This window comes from Dendrobates tinctorius, unplaced genomic scaffold, assembly GCF_039654945.1.
Source record: "Dendrobates tinctorius isolate UK_male_01 unplaced genomic scaffold, ASM3965494v1 ptg000162l, whole genome shotgun sequence".
NCBI lineage: Eukaryota > Metazoa > Chordata > Amphibia > Anura > Dendrobatidae > Dendrobates > Dendrobates tinctorius.
The window spans coordinates 38815467-38838020 of record NW_027361829.1 but is presented as its reverse complement, the minus strand read 5'-3'; the positions used below and the strand labels follow the sequence as shown (position 1 = coordinate 38838020).

Here is a 22554-nt window from a genome sequence, read left to right as displayed (position 1 = left end):
GTTTTCAATTAATTTTTTATGAAGGAGTTGGTTCAGAATTAGTAGATGAAGACGTTTATAATTGTTAAGACAATTCTAGTTCATGCCAAGCTGGTGTCTTATCATGTGGCCACCAGAATGCGCTTTGTTTGACTAAATTTGCAGTGTTATAAGCCGTGATATTTGGGGAACTAGCTCCATCATAATATTTATGATTGTAGAGAATGTTTTTTGCTATTCTGGGTCTTTTGTTATTCCATATAAAGGAATTCAATGAGGCTTGGAGATTTGTAAGAGAAGTGGGAACTTTTAAAGGAAGAGAGCGAAGTAGATATAGGATTTTTGGGAAGATGTATGATTTAACCATCATGATTCTTCCCCACCAAGAGAGTCCATCATCTCTTGATATACGAAATTCATTAAAAAGCTTTTTGGTAGGAATCTCTAAGTTTAATTTTATAGGAGAGTTTATATTTTTGACAAATTTTAGGCCTAGGTATGTCAGCCCATCAGTAGCTCAACCCCAAGGCGAGAGGCCCTCAATTTTTCCTTGGTCTATTCCCAGGTTAAAGCCAAGTATTTTGGATTTAGAGTTGTTTATTTTAAAATAAGAGACCTTGGAAAAAGTCTGGATTAGACTTTGTAAGGCAGTGATAGAGTTGCTTGGATCGGTAAGGGTAAGAATTATATCATCTGCATATAACGCTATTTTAAAATCTCTATGCAAGGTTTTAATTCCTGAGATCTTTGTACTATTCCTGATTAATTGGGCCAGAGGTTCAATGGCCAATGCGAAAAGCAATGGTGACAAGGGGCAGCCCTGTCTAGTTCCAATAGCTATATTAAACGTAGGGGAAAGATGGTTGTTGGAATATACCCTCGCCCCAGGGCCGGAGTACAAAGCCATAATACCTCCCATGAGTCAAGAATTAATTCCAAATTTTTTGAGCATTGCTTCGAGATAAGAACAATTAAGGCGGTCAAACGCTTTCTCAGCATCAAGAGAGATAACAGTGGCTTTGTGGTTTTTCGAGGAAATGAGCTTAATTATGTTAATGAGCCTTCTTGTACCATCTATGGATTGTCTTCCTTTAATGAACCCTATCTGATCGTTGGAAATTAGTGTCCGGAGAAATTGATTTAGTCTATTAGCCAAGATTTTTGCGTAAATTTTTACGTCTGTGTTGATAAGGGATGTAGGTCTATAATTAAAAACTATGATTCACTGTATCAATACAAAAAGGGTGGGGGAACAAGAGGTGCAATAGTGCCCTATCACTAGTGACACTACGATGTGAGTGGTGTAATGCAGTTCCACTCACCTATTCCGGTTGTGTGACCCACAACTGGCTTGAAGACATAACACAGTATCAGCTGCTGCAGGACCTCCACCGACCACTCCAAAGTGGAAAAACTGCCAGAGAATATGGGAAGCAAGATGTGCCACAGTCCGCGCTGCTGAATCCACAAAATCACCTGGGATGCAAGATGTAGTAACAAAGTACTGCTTTATTCCTTCCTACGCGTTTCGGCGCCCTTCCTGGCACCTTCCTCACCTGAGGAAGGTGCCAGGAAGGGCGCCGAAACGCGTAGGAAGGAATAAAGCAGTACTTTGTTACTCACCTGAGGAAGGTGCCAGGAAGGGCGCCGAAACGCGTAGGAAGGAATAAAGCAGTACTTTGTTACTACATCTTGCATCCCAGGTGATTTTGTGGATTCAGCAGCGCGGACTGTGGCACATCTTGCTTCCCATATTCTCTGGCTATAATTAAAAACTTGGCTAGTGTCAGAATTTGGTTTAGGGATTACGACAATGGTCGCTTCCAGCATCTCTTTGGGAAATTGACCTGATTAGAAAGCTGAATTAAATGCTTTTACAACTTGGTGAGGGGCCAATAAATTATTAAAAGACTTGAAATAATCATTGCTAAACCAGTCTGGTCTGGGTGATTTAAATGTTTTAAGTTTTTTTTATCGTTTCCAGGATTTCTTGTTCAGTGAAGGGAGAAGACAAAAAAGATAAGTCTTCAGAGTTGAGTTTTGGAAGGTTCATGCTGGAAAGGAATGATCCAATCTCTGAGGTAGTTGGCTGCAAATTAGGGTTATCCTGATTAATATTATACAGATTTTTGTAATAATCGGCAAAAGCCTTTACAATATCTTTAGGGTGGACCAGAGATGTACCATTAGAGGAAGTTATAGTGTCAATTCTATTCCGTTTCCGTATATTCTTAATTCTGTTTGACATGTATTTTGAAGGGCGATTTATAGATAAGTAATGCTTGCATTTTGCCGATCTAATAGCTGAGTCATAAAAATTGAATATGAGTTTCTTTAATTGCACTCTAAGATCGGTAAGTTCTGATAATACAGCTTGTTTTCTAGAGGAAACAGAGGATCGACAAAGTTCCTCTTCTTTAGATTTAGTTGACTGTTGTAGGGTAAGGATTTTATCTATGTTAACTTTTTTTTGTCTGGAGGAAATTTGGATCAGAACTCACCTCAATACCTCCTTGTGAGCGTTCCAACAGGAAAATGGATTTAGGAAGACGGAGTAGTTTTCACTAAAATAATTCTGTAAGACTGAGCTGATTTCAGATTTGGTGGAGGGGTTATGGAGCAAAGAGGAGTTGAATTTCAATATGAATTGGGGGTGAGTTGGAGGCCCTATTGTCAATTCTGCAGTTACCAGAGAATGATCTGAAATAGATTTATTAAGTATGGAGACGGAAGAGAACCATGGCAAGGAGAAGACATCTGTAAGTATCAAGTCTATTCTAGAGGCCGACTGATGGCCATCAGAAAAATGAGTACATTCTCTAGATGTGGTGTTCAAACAGCGGAATGAGTCGAATAGCTCGTGATTATAAATCCAGCTGTTCAAGGATTGCGATCTTTGTCTGCTGGGGGAGGTGGAGTCTAGTGTATTATCTGGCACCATAGTAAAGTCACCTAATAAAAGTAGAGTTCCTGAGTGTAATGTGTCGATTTTTTTCATTAGCTTATTTAGGTTGTCTGATGGTGGGAACATAAGTATTAACTATTGTGAAAGTGTGGCAGTTCAATTTGCATAGGAGAATATGATAGTGACCTTTTACGTCCTTGACTTCAGAGAGAAATTCAAAGGAAATTGAATTACCAATCAGGGTTAAAAACCCCAGCCTTCTTTCGTGGGCCGCAAGACTCAAATACAAATGGGAAATTTTTGAGATTTATAGAAGGGTGGTTGTCTTTTTTGAACTTAGTTTCTTGGAGGCATACAACCTCAGGATGTAACCCGTTAATTTCTTTACCAATGGAAAATCTCTTCCAAGGGCTATTTAGCCCCCTGACATTATAAGACACAACTTTTATTTCTATGTTACAAGAGTGGCAAGGACCGTATGAAGTGGGGTAGATGAAATAAGGAAACCAGAGGGCACCTACCTTTGAAGAACTTAGTTAACAAAAAAAAAAACCTAAAACTGAAGACCTGTTTAAAACCGAAAACAGAAAAACACAAAACAGTAAGAACAAAATTGTTCTTCAGAAAGAGCCTAGCCGGTAGGCTCTAATTCCTTAGTGGGGAAAGTTTGTGTAAGGATCCCATTAGAGGCATCCTTTAGCTGTCAATCATAACTGCACTGTTCCTAGAAGGAAAATAATCTCATGTGATATATGAGTCCATAAAGAAGTAGAGAAGTAACAAAACCTGTGGAAAGAAGAATAATAAGCAGAGTAATACACTGAACAAATAATCAAAAAGAATAGAGAGGCCTTTTAACCAGGAGAGAAAATATGTAGGCAGGGTCTTTCCATTGGATCATCCTGTCTCTGAAGAGGGCCTGGGGTCTTGAGAGTTAGAGTTTCTATGGCGATCGGGTATCCTGCAGTAGGACAGGAAATCTCTTCCTTCCTTAGGCGAGACTAGGACGGTCGTCTTTCCTTTGTAGAATACCAAAAGTTTAAGTGGAAAGCCCCAGTTATAGGGGATATTATTTTCCCTCAAGGTGGAGGTGACTGGCTTAAAAGACTTTCTTCCTTCAATCGTTTCCTTTGAAAGATCCGTGAATAGCTGAAGGTGAGCATAGGGTTCTTGAAAACCTCCAAGATCTTTAACCGATTTTTGAATTTTTTCCTTGATCTTGAAGAAGTGGACCCTTAAGATGGTATCTCTAGGTAGATCTTTATCGATATTCTGTGGTTTGGGAAGTCTGTGGGTCCTATCTATGATGGGATCCTGGTCTGTAAGTGCCGGTAGTAATTTTTTGAAAATTGTCTTGACAAAGTCTTCTAGTTTATCCGGTGAGATAGATTCTTGTATTCCTCTTATTTTCAAGTTCTTTCGTCTGTTCCTGTCTTCTATATCCGCAACTTTAGTTTTAAGTCTGTGAAATTCAGATTTGAGGTCATGGGTGTCTTTTGATAAATCATCAGTGTGTTCTTCCACTACAGTTAGCCATTTTTCGTGGTTGTCTAACCTGCTGCAAAATTTATCCAAGGTGGACTGTAAAATTTTATTTTGGTTTTCAAATGATTGAGACATACTGGACGTGATTTTCTGGGTGAGAGTATCCATGTAAGAGTGTATGGATATAACATACAGATTTTGGGAAAGAGAAGGATTGGTGTTATCCATCTTAAATTTTGACCTTTCCGGCGAAAAGTTTGGTGAATTATCTCCAGACTCAGGACTTAAAGCGTCGGCTGGCGATGTGAATTTTTCAGAAGTTTTACCACGATTTTTCCTTTTTGATGAGAGAGATGTATCCATGACCTCTTTATGAGGCGATCTGGCCTTAAATGTGTTAACGATATCCACTTGATCTTTAAAGTGAGGATTGTAAGAAACCTGAAATTTTTGTGCTTTTTGAGGAGTCGTATGAGACACTTTCGTTGATTTGGACACTGGAGTAGCCTTGTGACTCATCTTGTGCCCTTTTTTGAATCCTGCCTTGCAGGGATTATATTAGAGAGAATTGATATTATTGGTGATGTTTATACTGAATAAACGTTAAAAATATAGAAAATTCTTGTGTCTTCCTTTTTATAAAAGGGACCGTGAGGAATGAGATACACCACAGAATCAGATGGCACTTTTAATATTGTATGATGCATACAGTAAAATCCTTTATTAAGTGCGCGCCGATATAGACGCGCTCCCTGTGACTTTAAATGCAGCCGTGACAGGCAGCTAGTCTTCACACAGGGCTCAGTGACGTCAGTCCCCTCTCATAAAAAATGCAACAGGGGAGCCCACAGCTGATACACGGCACCGGTGAAGAAAGGCAGATCACCCCAGTGGAGCCGCACAAGAGCGGTGGGGAGCGGAGGTAACATAGAAATAGGCACAAATCACGGACTATTTTGTGTCCTTCCGCCTCACAGATCTGTTATGACAGGAAAATGGCGTACTTGAGATAGGACGTTGAGATGAAAGAGATCCCTCCGCAGCCGTTATAGCTCCCGCAGCCTCGCACAAAGCAGGGGAATATAGCTAAATTAGGAAATCATGGGACTTCCAAAGGGTCTAAAACAGACAAGAGGAGATTCCAAAAAAAGTCAATGTCTTTTAATTATGCAACGAGAGAAATCCTGTCAGATTAGGCACAGGGTCGGGACTATTTTGTATCCTTCCGTCAATCAGCTGGTATATGACAGGATTTTTGTAAAAAAATATCTCCAAAAGACAATAAAAATCTTTAAAATGTGGTAGACAAGCGTGGAGATACTTTTTCTGAGGACAAGGACAGCCGGTGGGTAATGGAGGGAGCAGGGAAAAGATTTTTTCACTCACGGTTCAAATTGGTGTCACCTTGCAGTAAAATGGAGGGAAAAGGCCTCAGATTTCAAAAATGTCTTTTTTAATGTCCAAAGCTCAGACAAGGGGTATCAGAATGTACCTCTGAGTAACGAGAAAACAATCCTTCCGTGGGTTAGCGAAGAGAGCGATTTTCTTTTGCTTTATTTGTCACTTTAGGAGATGCCTCCTCAGAGATCCTGAGCCGTGCGTGTTACACCATCGCCAGCTCAGGCCACGCCCCCCCAAATTCCTATAATGGACACGAAAGCCTGATGTGGGAAAAACCTTTTAACATTAGCCTTAGTGATGAGCAAATGTGCTCAGATATGGTGTTATCAGACCATGGCTAACATAGAGAAACTCAAAAAAACACTTCATAAAAATTATCCTCACCAAAACCTTGTAAAATGACAAATGCACTAGCTGGATGCAGCAGGCCCCCATTGATAAAGGCTGGAGCAGCACAGGTGCACGCTACTGATGAGAACAACCACCCACTTACCTACATAATGGAGGAGTTGGCTAATAGAAAAAATGCACACAGGGCTTGCATAGGACACTAGTCACACAGGTAAGTGTGATGCAAAGTGTCTGGATAACAGCCTATTGATCACGCCCATTGTATATGCACCACACAGAAAACCAAGCTAACTTATACTAGTCACACTTACCTGTGTGACTAGTGTCCTATGCAAGCCCTGTGTGCATTTTTTCTATTAGGCAGCCAACTCCTCCATTACCTAGGTGAGTGGGTGGTTTTCCTCATCAGTAGTGTGCACATGTGCTGCTCCAGCCTTTATCAGTGGGGGCCTGCTGCATCCTGCTACTACATTTTTCATTTGACAAGGTTTTGGTAAGGCTAATTTTTATGCTGTGTTTTCAGACCATGCTCGGATGCTAACCGAGTGTCTTTGGCGTGCTCGAAAAATATGTTCGCTTCCCCATGGTTGGATGTCTTGCAGCTGTTAAACAGCTGCAACACATGCAGGGATCATCTAACAAAACAGGCAATCCCTGAATTTGTTGCGGCTGTTGAACAGTCATGAGACATTCTGCCTCGGGTATTCGAGCATATTATTTGAGCACGATAAAGACACTCGGTTAGCATCCGAGCATGGTCTGATAACACCTTATCCGAGCATGTTCGCTCATCACTAATTTTCATAAATAGTTGTTGACACCATCGGCCTCCATAGGAATATCTAGATGAATTTGTGTCCTGCATGCATTTACCCCATTTGCTGAGACCAGACCCAAATATGTTTGAATCACTGTCTACAAACCATGGGAACACTTCATTATGGAATCTCGGGTACTGCAATCAGTACGAGATCAATCATTGCCAAAAGAAGAATACTATTACCGGTATTCCTTTAAGCTAGAATTTTTTCTCAACCCTTTGTCCTGTTAGCAAATACCAAATACGGGATGTTAATTTTTCTTTCTTCTAGAAAACATGCACACATCATGTCTGACTGCAGATTTCATCCACTGCTTTTCAGAGATGTAAATTCACTGATATATCTGTACCAAAATCAGGTGCATTGTTGTTTTTAAAGGGAACCTGTCAGCTATTTTGGCCACTATAAGATGCGGCCCCCACCTTTCAAGGCTTATCTACAGCATTCTATAATGCTGTAGATAAGCCCCCGATCCGACCTGCAAGAAAAAGAAGTCTTATTATACTCACCCGGGGCGATGGGTGTCGCAGGTCCAGGTCCGGCGCCTCCCATCTTCTTGCGACGCTGCCCTCCTGCTTGCTTCATTGCTCCTGTTAGGAACGGCGGAACGCACTAAATAAAAATAATAATAAAGTGCGTTCGCCGCTCGGGGTCCACCGTGCAGTAGGTGTTACAACCGCTGCTGAGTAATGGCAGATGAGCAATATAGCGATATAATGCGCACGGGTTCAGCTTCACCTGAAGTGCGCAGAGCGGCCTCTGTTCACACACAGAGGCGCCGCAACAAAAACATACAAAAGACTGAGCCTGTTAAAGTCACAGGAGCAGGTACTAAGACAGAGGGGCTGCGTCTGTCTAGACCTACCGTGTGTGCGGCATCGCTACTGCGAATGCCAAGAAGGGCTGCAACTGCAGAGCAGGACACTGCCGCTGGACGACACAGCTACAAAGCAGGCGCTATGTCGGACGCTAGTGCAGAGGTGTGCACAGTGGCCTAATGCTTGCCACAGACTGGTGCAGACCCCTGAACTAATTCCCTAACCACATGCGTAATATCAGAGGGAAGGGGTTTCATGATAAGTCAGTCACCAGAATCATACATCCGTCACCATTCACACATAGCAGTATAGTCTATACTAGCGCATGGCAGAACAGCCATGCATTCTTTTTATAGCAGCTGGGACCTTCCGGAAGCTTCCAGATGTCCGAGATGGACCAATGAGAACTGGAGCAGGACCTGAGCACATTATTCCCGATCTCCAATGGGAAACTGTCTCATGAGCATGCTCAGTAGGAGGACAGAGGGACTTAGCCCCTGGAGAAATTTGCTGCAAGGCAATCTCCTCTGCGGTAGATAAAGAGCAAGAGACCGCAGAATGTAAGGGTCTGGATTCCTGCAGAGCAGACGCAGGAACCTGACTCCTAACATTAACCCCCCCTCCTAGGGCCCCCTCCTCTCTGAGTCTTCCAATCCACCCCCCTGTGCCCATCAGAGGCATAGGCCTCAGACTCGTCCGAAGGCAAGTCTGATGTCCCGGTAGGTGACACGGAAAACCGGGACACGTGGAAGGTATCAGAGGCGGCAAGATCGCCAGGTTTAAGAAGGGACATGTGGGAGACAACGGGAGCAGCAAAACCGCCAGGAGCATAAGTTGAAGTGGGACGCCACGGTGTGTCGGCGAACGTCTCCACTCTCTGTTTAAGGAAGCTTACCCGTGCACATGAGGTACATGCCTGAATATATTTCTTAATGTCCCGAGCCCTGTGCGGCCACCAATACGACCCTGCCAGGAGTTTTGTGGTCTGCATGTAGCCACAGTGACCACCCGCCCTGGACTCGTGTGCCCACGCGAGGACCTTCGGCCGAAGGCGAGGGGGGACAAAGGTCTTGCCCGGCGGCACAGAGTTTGGCCATTGCGGGGCCCCGTTATCCTGGTGAACAGTGCTGACAGTGGCAGCTGCAAGTAGAACTTAGTGTCGGACGCACCTCGAGACTGGCGTGAGACACCTCCATGGGCTTTGGGAGTGAACACTCTGGCTCGGGTGATTCCAGAGGTTCAAAGAGGTTGGGAGCCGGAGTAACCTTCCATCTGGATTGAGCACGCTCCAGCCCGTGCTCCGAAAAATGGAGATCAATACTTGTGGCAATGGCAATCAGCTCCTCCAGACTTGCAGGAACCTCTCTGGTAGAAAAAGCATCCTTAACATGCTCAGCTAAACCTCTCCAAAACACAGGGATGAGGGCTTTGTCAGACCACTCCAGCTCGGAAGCCAGTGTCCGAAAACGAACGGCATACTGACTAACCGAGAGGGATCCCTGAGTCAAAGCCAGTAGCTGTAGAGAGGTGTCGTGCGTGACCCGTGGTCCCAGGAAGACCTGCTTAATAGCTGTTAAAAACTGAGCAGCGGTCCGAACCTCTGGGTCACCACGCTCCCATAGTGGCGTAGCCCAGTACAACACCTTGCCCGACAGAAAGGAAACAATAAACCCCACCTTGGCCCGCTCCGTAGGGAATCGCGCAGCCAGTAACTCCAGCTGGATAGAGCACTGGCTGACGAAACCCCTACAGGAGGCGCCATCGCCAGAAAATTTATCGGGCAACGGGAGGTGGGTAACTGTCTGCCCGTGGGAGGACGTGGACATACGAGAAACCGCCTCTGCGATCGCCTGTAGAACAGCCTCCGAAGACTTCGCCGCTGCGATAACACTCTCAAGAGTAGCCAACCGGCCCTCTAGCTGGCGAATGCACTCAAGGAGTTGCTGCTGATCTGCCATCACTTGCCAGACCCTGGCGCTAGTATAATGTTAGGAACGGCGGAATGCACTAAATAAAAATAATAATAAAGTGCGTTCGCCGCTCGGGGTCCACCGTGCAGTAGGTGTTACAACCGCTGCTAAGTAATGGCAGACGAGCAATATGGCGATATAATGCGCACGGGTTCAACTTCACCCGAAGTGCGCAGAGCGGGCTCTGTTCACACACAGGCGTCGCCACAAAAACATATAAAAGGCTGAGCCTGTTAGAGTCACAGGCCTCAGGTAAATGCACACACGGTATAAGGTCACAAGAGCAGGAACTAAGACAGAGGGGCTGCGTCCGTCTAGACCTACTGTGTGTGCGGCGTCGCTACTGCGAACGTCAAGAAGGGCTGCAACTGCAGCGCGGCGCAGGACACTGCCGCTGGACGACACAGCTACAAAGCAGGCGCTATGTCGGATACTAGCGCAGAGTTGCGGTGTGCACAGTGGCCTAAGGCTTGCCACAGACTGGCGCAGACTACTGAACTAATTCCCTAACCACATGCGTAATATCAGAGGGAAGGGGTTTCTTAATAAGTCAGTCACCAGAATCATACATCCGTCACCATTCACACATAGCAGTATAGTCTATACTAGCGCATGGCGGAACGGCCATGCGCGCTTTTTATAGCAGCGGGACCTTCCGGAAGCTTCCAGATCTCCGAGATGGACCAATGAGATCTGGAGCAGGACCTTAGCACATGACTCCCGATCTCCAATGGGAAACTGTCTCATGAGCATGCTCAGTAGGAGGACAGAGGGACTTAGCCCCTGGAGAGATTTACTGCAAGGCAATGTCCTCTGCGGTAGATAAAGAGCAAGAGACCGCAGAATGTAAGGGTCTGGATTCCTGCAGAGCAGACGCAGGAACCTGACTCCTAACAGCTCCCTGGCATCGTGCTCCTGCACAGGCGTACTTATCTGCCCTGTTGAGTGCAGAGCAGATTCCTGCAGTGTGCAAGCTGGACCTCTCTGACCTTTCCCGGTGCCTGCACACTGCAGTACTTTGCTCTGCCTTAAACAGGGCAGAGAAGTACCCCTGCGCAGGAGCACGATGCCGGGAAGCAATGAAGCAAGCAGGTGGACCGCATCGCAAGAAGATGGGAGGCGCTGGACCTGACCTGCGACATGCAGTGGACTGGACCGCCCCGTGGGTCAGTATAATAAAACTTATTTTTCTTATCTTGCAGGTTGGATCGGGGGCTTATATACAGTGTTATAAAATGCTGTAGATAAGCCCTCAAAGGCAGTGGCCGCATCTTATAGCTGCCAAAACAGGTGACAGGTTCCCTTTAAGTTGAGACACCATCTGCAACGAGATTCTGTTTTCACCATGATTGCCTGGGTTACCTCCCACACTCCAAGAACATACTGATAGGGAATTTAGATTGTGAGGCCAGTGATGATGATGTCTGTAAAGTGCTGTGGAATATAATGATGCTTTATGAGTATGTAAATATATATGTTGGCAGATGTAATGCATAGATATATTTTGTGTAGCCTAGGAAATAATAGTAAAAAAAATAATCAGTTCAATTTAGTGACTTCACAATGGGATTGAATATCTTTTGTTCTTATACTCAGATTTTCATTTTGGTGCTGTATTTTGCTGCAGGGGTTTTGATTGCTAAATGCCATTGTTTGTTTAAAAATTGGCAACGAACACAGTAATAAGACTTTTTGGCAAATCTGTAAGGACAATGCTATAAAGGCTTTCTCCACATGACTGCAAATCTCATTCTCCACGCAGGTGATCCTAGCCGGCTTGTTCCGCATTTATACTGCGACAATGAGTGCTGTTGGCATCAGGACCAAGATGTGCTGGACAGTAAATCGGGGCAATGATCTCAGTCCTGTAGAAAGCTGTGAAGGTAAGTTACAGACAGGACATTATCCTCAAGAAGTAAACGTTTTATTGAAAAGCTAATATGCCCCAAGCAGACATGTTGTGGATACGATAGATAAGGAGCTGCTCAGAAAATCCATGTATAATTTATTCCAAACCCTGTAGTATACATTTGCAGTCAAACAATTGGCATACATAAAGAGGACCTTGTACCAGATAAAAAGTGAACAATTTTTGCTGCCAGCACTCCCCCCTATTGAAGAAGCTATACGCGAAACTTGCATTGGGGGTCTCTGGCTGCCGCACTGTGACCACCCATCCAGGTTTGTGTGCACCTGCACCTTATGCAGATACTATGCCTATTCATTTGCCCACGGCTTAACGGTTAGATTGTTCATGCACAGCACTTCCACCTTATATTGCCTTTATGTTTGCTTACCTGTCTAGGATTTAATGGCTAGCTAACCAAGCATAAGCACTTACACCTTATTGTTTTCATGTCTACCCAATTTATTTAGGATTTATTAACTGGACAGTTTAGCATAGGACTTCTTTTTCTGACCTTGCAACATGGTGCACAATACTTTATTTGGCATATATGTATATACAGTATACCCTTATCATTATGATGAAATCCCTTTTGTATTATTTTTCGCATAGCACTTTATCAATCCTGTATTCCTATATATGTCCATCCAATAATGTTTTTCACTTGACATTCCTTTAACTGTTTGGACACGGCACATATTATGTTTTGATTATTTGTTTCTATGTAATTTGAATTCATCTTTTACCTGTATGGTTTCGCACCAGCGGCTACTCCTGTTTTCCATCTCCACTATATCTGTGTATTTTTTAAGAATTTTTCTTGTCTTTTTTGTTTATTACTAATAAACATTATAAATTTTACCTGGGCTCACTACTTCTATTTTTCCCTGTAGGTTTTTTTATTATTATTTATTTTGTGTTTTTTTTTTTTGTTTTTTTTTTACATCAGTCATTTGGTTCCAAAGACCTGAGTCTTTTTTAGCCTCCTTGAGTATGTATATTTGCTAGACCTGTAGTTCAAATTGGCTACTAAGACAAAATGAGCAAGACAGTCAAGACAGGACTTTCACTTTAAAGAGAACCTGTCATCAGGATTATCCATGTTAAAGTAAAGGTATAGGCATGATGGCACGTTCATACTGATTTAATAGATACCTTCAGTGTAGAAATCTGCAGCCTGGTTTTTGTTCAGTCATCATGAGAAGTTTTGGATTCGTGCATCGGGGCGAAGCCTGTTTTCACCTTCCTGACAAGGCCAAATTTTACAATTCTGACTGGTGTCACTTTATGTGGTGATAACCCTGATATGCTTCTACATATCCCAGTGGTTCTGAAATTGTTTGTTTGTTTTTTCATGACACTTTTTACTTTATGTTAGTGGTAAATTTAGGTTGATAATTTTTACGTTTATTTGTGAAATTTTGGCAAAAATTTCACTATTTTAAAACTTTCAGTTTTTATATCCTTACCCCAGTTAGTCATGTGGTACAAAATAATAAATAACACTTCCCATATGTCTACTTAGCATTTTTTTAAAACATAAATATATGTTTTAGGAAGTTTGAAGGGTTAAATGTTGATCAGCAACTTCTAATTTTTACAGCAAAATTTACAAAACCATTTTTTAGGGACCTATTTGACAGAAAATGCCCATGAGTGACACCATTTTAAAAAATACTCCCCTCAAAGTTCTCAAAACCATATTTAAGACATTTACCCTTTTAGATGATTCACGTGAATTAAAGCAACGTTGAAGGAAAAATTAAAATTATATTTTTTCCCACCAAAATGTTCATTTAGCCCCCAATTTTTTATTTTCACAAGGATAACAGAAGAAAATGAACCATACAATTTATTGTGCAAATTCTCCTGTGTACATTGATATATGGTGGAAAGCAACTGTTTGGGACACTCACAGGGCTGTGGAGTCGTTAAAGGGAATCTGTCACCTATTTTTTTCGTACATAAGCTGCAGCCACCACCATCAGGGGCTTATCTACAGCATTCTGTAATGCTGTAGATAAGCCCCTGATGTAACCTGAAAGATAAGAAAAATGAGCTATATTATACTCACCCGGGGGTCCGGTCCGATGGGTGTCATGGTCCGGGTCCAGCGCCTCCCATCTTCCAGCGATGAGACTAAAGTACTGCAATGCGCAGGTGCCGGGAAAGGTCAGAGAGGCCCAACGTCTGCGCACTGCAGTACTTTGCTCTGCCCTCAACAAAGGGCGGATTAAGTACGTCTGCACAGGAGCGTGACCGATGCAAGGAACAGGACGTCATCGCTAGAAGATGGGAGGCGCCGGACCGGACCCCCAGGTGAGTATAATATAACTCGTTTTTCTTATCTTTCAGGTTACATCGGGGGCTTATCTACAGCATTTCAGAATGCTGTAGATAAGCCCCTGATGGAGGTGGCTGCAGCTTATATAGAAAAAAATAGATGACCGATTCCCTTTAAACCAAACCACCAACTCTGACTTCGACTCCTTAATTTCCCTAATTTTTTACTCCGATTCCACGAATATGATTCCATAGCACTACCTCACTACTGAGCATGTACATAAAGTTCAGCATGGATTGATCTCCATTAAATGCCTAAATCCTTAGATCAGGAACAGACATTTATACGATATTTCTGAACTTTCCCAAATTCTTATGTAAACATTTACAGAACATTCTGTACTGAACTTCTGAACTCAATGTATTATATATTTTATGAGTCGTTCCCTTTTACAACGACTCGGACCAAAATGGAGTCCGACTCCACAGTCCTGTGCGCATGGTAGGGCTCAGAAGGGTAGAAGCACCATTAGACTTTTGGAGCACAAAATTAGCTGGAATAAATAGCGGATACCATGAAACATTTGCAGAGCTCCTGATGTGCCTAAACATTGGAACCCACCCCACAAGTGACTACATTTTGCAAACTACACTTTCAAGTAATTTATCTATAGGAGTGGTGAGCATCTTGTACCCCCAGGTGCTTAACAAAATTTTTATACCATTGAGCCATGAAAATAAAAAAATACATTTTTTCCCACAAAAATGTTGCTTTGTACCCAAATTTTCATTTTCACAAGGGTAACCTTAGAAAATGGACCATACAATTTGTTGTGCAATTTCTCCCGAGTACACCGAGACACCATATGCGGTGTAAAACTACTGTTGGGGCGCACAGTAGGGCTTAGAAGAGAAAGAGCGCCAATAGACTTTTGGAGAGCAAAATTGACTGGAATAGATGGCGGATGCCATGTCTCGTTTCCAGAGCCCCTGATGTGCCTAAAAAGTGGAAACACCAGACAAGAGACCCCGTTTTGGTAGCTCCGAGGTGTCAGAACAGCGGAACCTTCCCATAAGTGACCCCAATTTACAAACTACTCTTCTCAATGAATTCACACACATTTGTGTGAAAGTGTTTGCTCCCTTCCTGATTTCCTATTCGTTTGCATGTTTGTCACACTTAAAGTTTCAAATCACAAAACAAATATATATATATATATATATATATATTAGACAAAGGTAACCCAAGTATACACAAAATGCAGTTTCTTTGTTATTAAGGGAAAAATTCCAAACCAACAGTGTGACAATTGTACAAAGAATAGGAAATCAGGAAGGGGGCAAACACTTTTTCACACCATTGTAATGGTGCAGTGATCATATTCACACCACAAGTGTGTCTCCTAATTTTATAAAATTGCCCAGTAAAGGAAAAATGCCCCCAGATTTTACATATTCACACAGTGAAATGGGTTAAAATGGCACCAAAATTTGTCACACAGTTTCTGCTGAGCATGGCAATACCCCATATATGATCCATTACTGCTTAGCCATATGGTAAGACTCTGGATGGAAGTAGGGCTATTTAACTCTTGGAGCACAGATTTTCCTAGAACAGTTTGCGGATTCTATGTACAGAGCTCCTAAATGTTAGAAGAGCAGAATCCCCCCTAAGTGACCACATGTTGGGAATTACACCCCTCTGCGAATTTATCTACAGGTGTAGTGAATGATGGTTGTTTTCCAGAAACAAGCAGCAGTGAATGTTGCTGAGTGAAAACTACGCCCAGTGCATTATGCCCATCTCATGCTTCTGGAGTCAAGCACCTGTAAATTAAACGGGTTCTCTTCACTACAGAAATGACGAACATGTGGACGCTAAATGTGGTTTAAGTAACAAGAATAAACACCCAAAACAAAAGAAATGTCCGTAAATCTAAAGCTTCATATTAGAAAACTCATGATTGAAAAAAAGAGTATACTGTAAGTACCATATAAAAATTAATAGTGATCTTTATTTAAGAAATATTAAAAGAGAAACAAATCATATATAGAAAATAAAGACCAAATCAGAAGCTGCAATACCATGTAACAGTCTAAGGAGACCTCATTAAATATTTTGCCCTGCATAAAAGCCTTTGATATGCCCATTTGGTCAGAGTACAAAAAAGTGCTTTTAAATATAACGTACTGTTGCATAGCGTGCATATACAGCTCTGTCAAAAATTAAGAGACCACTTCCAAATGTTCAGTTTATAGGTATATTTTTTCTTTATAGGTATATTTTTGAGTACGATGTAAATTGTTCTTTTAGGGTGTGTGCACACGCTGCGGATTCTGCTGCGGATCCGCAGCGGTTTTGGCTCTGTGGGTCCGCAGCAGATTCTGCTGCGTTGTACAGTACCTTTATTTCCTATGGAAATAAAAAAAACGCAGTGCACATGCTGCGGATTTTTCCGCGGGTTACAATCCGCAGCATGTCAATTCTTTGTACTGATTTCGCTGCGGTTTCACACCTATCCATTATGAGGTGTGAAACCGCAGGCTAATCCTGGGAAAGGTTTTCCCTTCGGATTTTTCAACAAAATCCGCACAACCTAAAAACTACGTGTGCACTTGCCCTAAGTCTTCAAACTCCTGACAACATGTCTCCGAATTTCCAAGCAATAAATTTTGTATTTTTTTTCTGAAAAGGAGAAATGGTCAAACTTAAAAAAAAACCCTGTGCTTTCAGACCTCAAATAATGCAAAGAAAACAAGTTCATAATCATTTAGAAACAACAATACTAATGTTTTAACTCAAGAAGAGTTCAGAAATCAATATTTTGTGGAATAACCATGATTTTTAATCACAGCTTTCATGCATCTTGGCATGCTTGCCACTAGTCTTTCACACTGTTTCTGGTTCAAAAATTTATGGAGTTCTTCTTTGTTTGATGGCTTCTGACTATCCATCATCCTCTTAATTACCGTATATACTCGTGTATAAGCCGAGATTTTCAGCCCATTCATATACCGGGGGGATCAGCGGGGGAGGGGGAGCGGGGGTGTCAGATCATACTCACCCTTCTCTGCAGCTCCCCTGCTTGTTACATGTTGTCGGCGCTGCTCTCTTCCTGCTTCAGCTGTCAAATGGTACCCGCTCATTAAATATGTTAAATATGCGCATATTTAATGAGCGGGTGCCACGTGACTGCTGAACCAGGAAGAGAGCAGCGCCGACAACATGGAACAAGCAGGGGAGCTGCAGAGACAAGCGCCAGGACCCGGTGAGTATGAAGGGGGGGTTGGGAGGCATATTCACGTGTCCCTGCGCTCTGCTGTCTTGCGTCCTCTGCAGTGACATTCAGGTCAGAGAGCGCTATCGCGCCCTCTGCCTGCACAGTGACTGCAGAGCGCAACGCTGATGAGCAGGGGGCAGCGACTGAGGTGACTATACAGGTTTTTGTTTTTTTTGTAAGGGAGGCAGAGGCAGCAGCAACATGATGGGGCCACACACTGTGCATCATAACTGTGGCCACTCACTGTGCATCATAACTGGGGCCACTCACTGTGCAGATAACTGGGGCCACTCACTGTGCAGATAACTGGGGCCACTCACTGTGCAGCAAAGCTGGGGCCACTGACTGTGCATGATAACTGGGGCCATTCACTGTGCAGCATAACTGGGGCCACTCACTGTGCACATAACTAGGGCCACTCACTGTGCAGATAACTGGGGCCACTCACTGTGCATGATAACTGGGGCCACTCACTGTGCATGATAACTGGGGCCACTCACTGTGCAGATAACTGGGGCCACTCACTGTGCAGCATAACTGGGGCCACTCACTGTGCAGATAACTGGGGCCACTCACTGTGCATGATAACTGGGGCCACTCACTGTGCATGATAACTGGGGCCACTCACTGTGCAGATAACTGGGGCCACTCACTGTGCAGCAAAGCTGGGGCCACTCACTGTGCATGATAACTGGGGCCACTCACTGTGCAGCATAACTGGGGCCACTCACTGTGCACATAACTGGGGCCACTCACTGTGCAGATAACTGGGGCCACTCACTGTGCAGATAACTGGGGCCACTCACTGTGCAGGATAACTGGAGCCACTCACTGTGCATGATAACTGGGGCCACTCACTGTGCAGATAACTAGGGCCACTCACTGTGCATGATAACTGGGGCCACTCACTGTGCATGATAACTGGGGCCACTCACTGTGCATGATAACTGGGGCCACTCACTGTGCAGCATAACTGGGGCCACTCACTGTGCAGCATAACTGGGGCCACTCACTGTGCAGATAACTGGGGCCACTCACTGTGCATGATAACTGGGGCCACTCACTGTGCATGATAACTGGGGCCACTCACTGTGCAGATAACTGGGGCCACTCACTGTGCAGCAAAGCTGGGGCCACTCACTGTGCATGATAACTGGGGCCACTCACTGTGCATGATAACTGGGGCCACTCACTGTGCAGATAACTAGGGCCACTCACTGTGCATGATAACTGGGGCCACTCACTGTGCATGATAACTGGGGCCACTCACTGTGCATGATAACTGGGGCCACTCACTGTGCAGATAACTGGGGCCACTCACTGTGCAGCATAACTGGGGCCACTCACTGTGCAGATAACTGGGGCCACTCACTGTGCATGATAACTGGGGCCACTCACTGTGCATGATAACTGGGGCCACTCACTGTGCAGATAACTGGGGCCACTCACTGTGCAGCAAAGCTGGGGCCACTCACTGTGCATGATAACTGGGGCCACTCACTGTGCAGCATAACTGGGGCCACTCACTGTGCACATAACTGGGGCCACTCACTGTGCAGATAACTGGGGCCACTCACTGTGCAGATAACTGGGGCCACTCACTGTGCAGGATAACTGGAGCCACTCACTGTGCATGATAACTGGGGCCACTCACTGTGCAGATAACTGGGGCCACTCACTGTGCATGATAACTGGGGCCACTCACTGTGCATGATAACTGGGGCCACTCACTGTGCATGATAACTGGGGCCACTCACTGTGCATGATAACTGGGGCCACTCACTGTGCATGATAACTGGGGCCACTCACTGTGCATGATAACTGGGGCCACTCACTGTGCATGGTAACTGGGGCCACTCACTGTGCATGGTAACTGGGGCCACTCACTGTGCATGATAACTGGGGCCACTCACTGTGCATGATAACTGGGGCCACTCACTGTGCATGATTACTGGGGCCACTCACTGTGCATGATAACTGGGGCCACTCACTGTGCATGATAACTGGGGCCACTCACTGTGCATCATAACTGGGGCCACTCACTGTGCATGATAACTGGGGGCCACTCGCTGTGCATGATAACTGGGGCCACTCACTGTGCATGATAACTGGGGCCACTCACTGTGCATGGTAACTGGGGCCACTCACTGTGCATGATAACTGGGGCCACTCACTGTGCATGATAACTGGGGCCACTCACTGTGCAGCATAACTGGGGCCACTCACTGTGCACATAACTGGGGCCACTCACTGTGCACATAACTTGGGCCACTCACTGTGCATGATAACTTGGGCCACTCACTGTGCATGATAACTGGGGCCACTCACTGTGCATGATAACTGGGGCCACTCACTGTGCATGATAACTGGGGCCACTCACTGTGCATGATAACTGGGGCCACACACTGCAGATAACTGAGGCCACTCACTGTGCACCCTCGTCTTATACTCGAGTCAATAAGTTTTCCCAGTTTTTTGTGGCAAAATTAGGGGGGGTCGGCTTATACTCGAGTATATACGGTACATTCCAGAGGTTTTCAGTGGGGTTCAGGTCTGGAGAATGGGCTGCTGTTATGAATGAGTCACCGTAGGAGGCAAAAACAGAAATACTAGCTAAGTCCAGAAAACCAGAGAAGTTAGAAGCTATCGAATTGCAGACCCCTGAACCTATCAACAACAACTAGCAGTAGCCGTGGGGGGTTCCTACGGTGCCCTAGACCCCTCGATCACAGCCGGAGAACTAAATAGCCTAAAGACAGAAAGGGAAATCTAAACTGCCCCAGAGCAGACCCCAAAGCAATAGGCATCCCCCAACATATAATGACGGTGAAGCAAGATGAAAAAACACTCACACAGATAGAAAGATAGGCTGAGCAAATGATGGGGCCCAAGCTAACTAAATAGGAAAGGATGGAAAAGCTTCTGTCTGCAATCCACCAAAACCCTATCAAAACAAGAGCCAACAGACTCATAGGGAAAGAAGCCCTGAAGACGCTAGGCTTCAAAAAGACTATATCAGTACTCAGGTATTTTCTGAAGACAGAGCAAAAAGGAATTCAGCTCACCCCAGCAGGGAATGGCAGAAATCCAGAAAAACAAGGCAAAACAAAACCAAAACACAAATTCAAAAAGCAGAGCAGAAAACTTAGCTTTTGAGGAGCAGGAATCAGACTGGTTTCCTAGAATCCCTCAGAGAAATCACCAGCAAGGCAGAAGGGCGTCGGCTGCCTTATATCCAGTCAGCAATTCCAGTCACCCAGTCATCATCATCCTGCACAGGTGCTTGGTAATCAGCCTCACTACCTTCCTTCACCAGAAGAGGGAGTTCATCCAACCCCAATGGTGAAGGGGAAAATGAACTCACAACAGTACCTCCCCCTTGAGGAGGGGTCACCGAACCCTCATCCACGCCACCAGGGCGATCAGGGTGAGCCCGATAAAAGACACGCACCAATCTTTTGGCATGAATATCAGAGGCAGAGACCCAGGAATTATCCTCCTGACCATAACCCTTCCACTTAACCAAATACTGGAGTCTCCGTCTAGCCAGATGGGAATCCAGTATCTTCTCTACCTCATATTCCATTTTACCTTCAACCAATACAGGGTCCGGAGGTGCCACCCCAGGAACAACTGGTTCAACAAACCTCTTCAACAAGGACTTATGAAACACATTATGGATAATAAATGTGACAGGAAGAGCCAAACGAAAAGAGACCGGATTAATAATCTCCAAAATCTTGTAAGGTCCAATAAATCTAGGCTTAAACTTAGGAGAAGTCACCTTCATAGCGATATTTTTTGATGATAACCAAACCATATCACCAACCTTAAACTGGGGACCAATGGTCCTATGTCGGTTGGAAAACCGCTGGGCCTTTTCCTGGGAGAGAGATAACTTATCCACCACTTGGTCCCAGATCTGGCGCCTTCTCTCCACCACAGTGTCAACACCTGGGCAGGCCGAAGGCTCCACCTGCCCTGAAGAAAATCGAGGATGAAACCCAAAGTTACAAAAAAAAAGGTTACATCAAAGTGGCAGAACTAGCTCTATTATGTAAAGCAAATTCGGCCAAGGGCAAAAATGAAACCCAATCATCCTGATCAGCGGAAATAAAACATCTCAAATACGACTCCAAGGTCTGATTTGTTCTCTCCGTCTGCCTATTGGTCTGAGGGTGAAAAGCAGAGAAGGACAACTGAATTCCCAGCTTGGAACAGAAAGTCCTCCAAAATCTAGACACAAACTAAACTCCTCTGTCAGATGCAATGTTCTCAGGAATCCCGTGCAAGCGAACCACCTGTTGCAAAAACAGGGGCACCAACTCAGAGGAAGATGGCAACTTAGGGGGTGGTACAAGATGAACCATCTTAGAGAACCTATCACAAATCACCCAAATAACAGTCATTCTCTGAGAGACAGGCATATCAGAGATGAAATCCATTGAAATATGGGTCCATGGCCTCCTGGGGACCGGCAAAGGCATCAACAACCCACTAGAGCGAGAACAAGGTTTAGACCGGGAGCAAGTCCCACAGGACTGCACAAAATTCCTGACATCACGAGACAAGGCGGGCCACCAAAAAGACCGACTCACCAGATCTCTAGTACCAAAAATACCTGGATGACCAGCCAATGCAGAGCAATGAACTTCAGACATCACTCTCTTCTTCCACTGGTCAGGAACATACAACTTTCCACTGGGATAACGCTCAGGTTTGTCCTCCTGGAACTCTTCCAGAGCACGTCTCAAATCGGGCGAGATGGCAGAAAGAACTACCCCTTCGCCTAAGATGGTAGCAGGCTTGGTCACCACAGGAGAATCAGCAAAGAAGCTCCTAGAGAGAGAGTCAGCCTTGACACTCTTAGTGCCAGGAAGAAAAGAGACCACAAAATCAAAACGTGTAAAAAACAAGGCCCACCTAGCCTGTCTAGGGTTCAAACGTTTGGCTGACTCCAGGTAAATCAAATTCTTGTTGTCAGTGAGGACCACGACTTGATGTTTAGCTCCCTCCAACCAATGTCTCCACTCCTCAAATGCCCATTTCATGGCTAACAGTTCCCGATTCCCCACATCATAGTTACGTTCAGATGGAGAGAACTTTCGGGAAAAGAAAGCACAGGGATTCATTTTAGATGTTACAGGATCCTTTTGGGACAAAACAGCTCCTGCACCAATCTCAGAAGCGTCCACCTCGACCTGGAACGGGAGTGAGACATCAGGTTGCCGCAAAACCGGGGCAGAAGTGAATCTTCGCTTCAGCTCCTGAAAGGAAGAAACAGCCTCCGGAGACCAATTCAACACATCAGCACCCTTCTTAGTCAGATCAGTCAATGGCTTGGCAATACTAGA

At 44.5% G+C, this 22554-nt stretch overlaps 1 protein-coding gene across 1 annotated transcript in view; it reads left to right on the top strand.

The window, feature by feature from the left end:
- Positions 1 to 22554, top strand: part of DPY19L1 (dpy-19 like C-mannosyltransferase 1) — a 342123-nt gene that overhangs the window by 75900 nt on the left and 243669 nt on the right. Inside the window, exon 5 of the mRNA XM_073549963.1 lies at positions 11493 to 11613. Within this exon, the coding sequence (XP_073406064.1) occupies positions 11493 to 11613 (121 nt within the window). The remainder of the gene's footprint in view (positions 1 to 11492; positions 11614 to 22554) is intronic.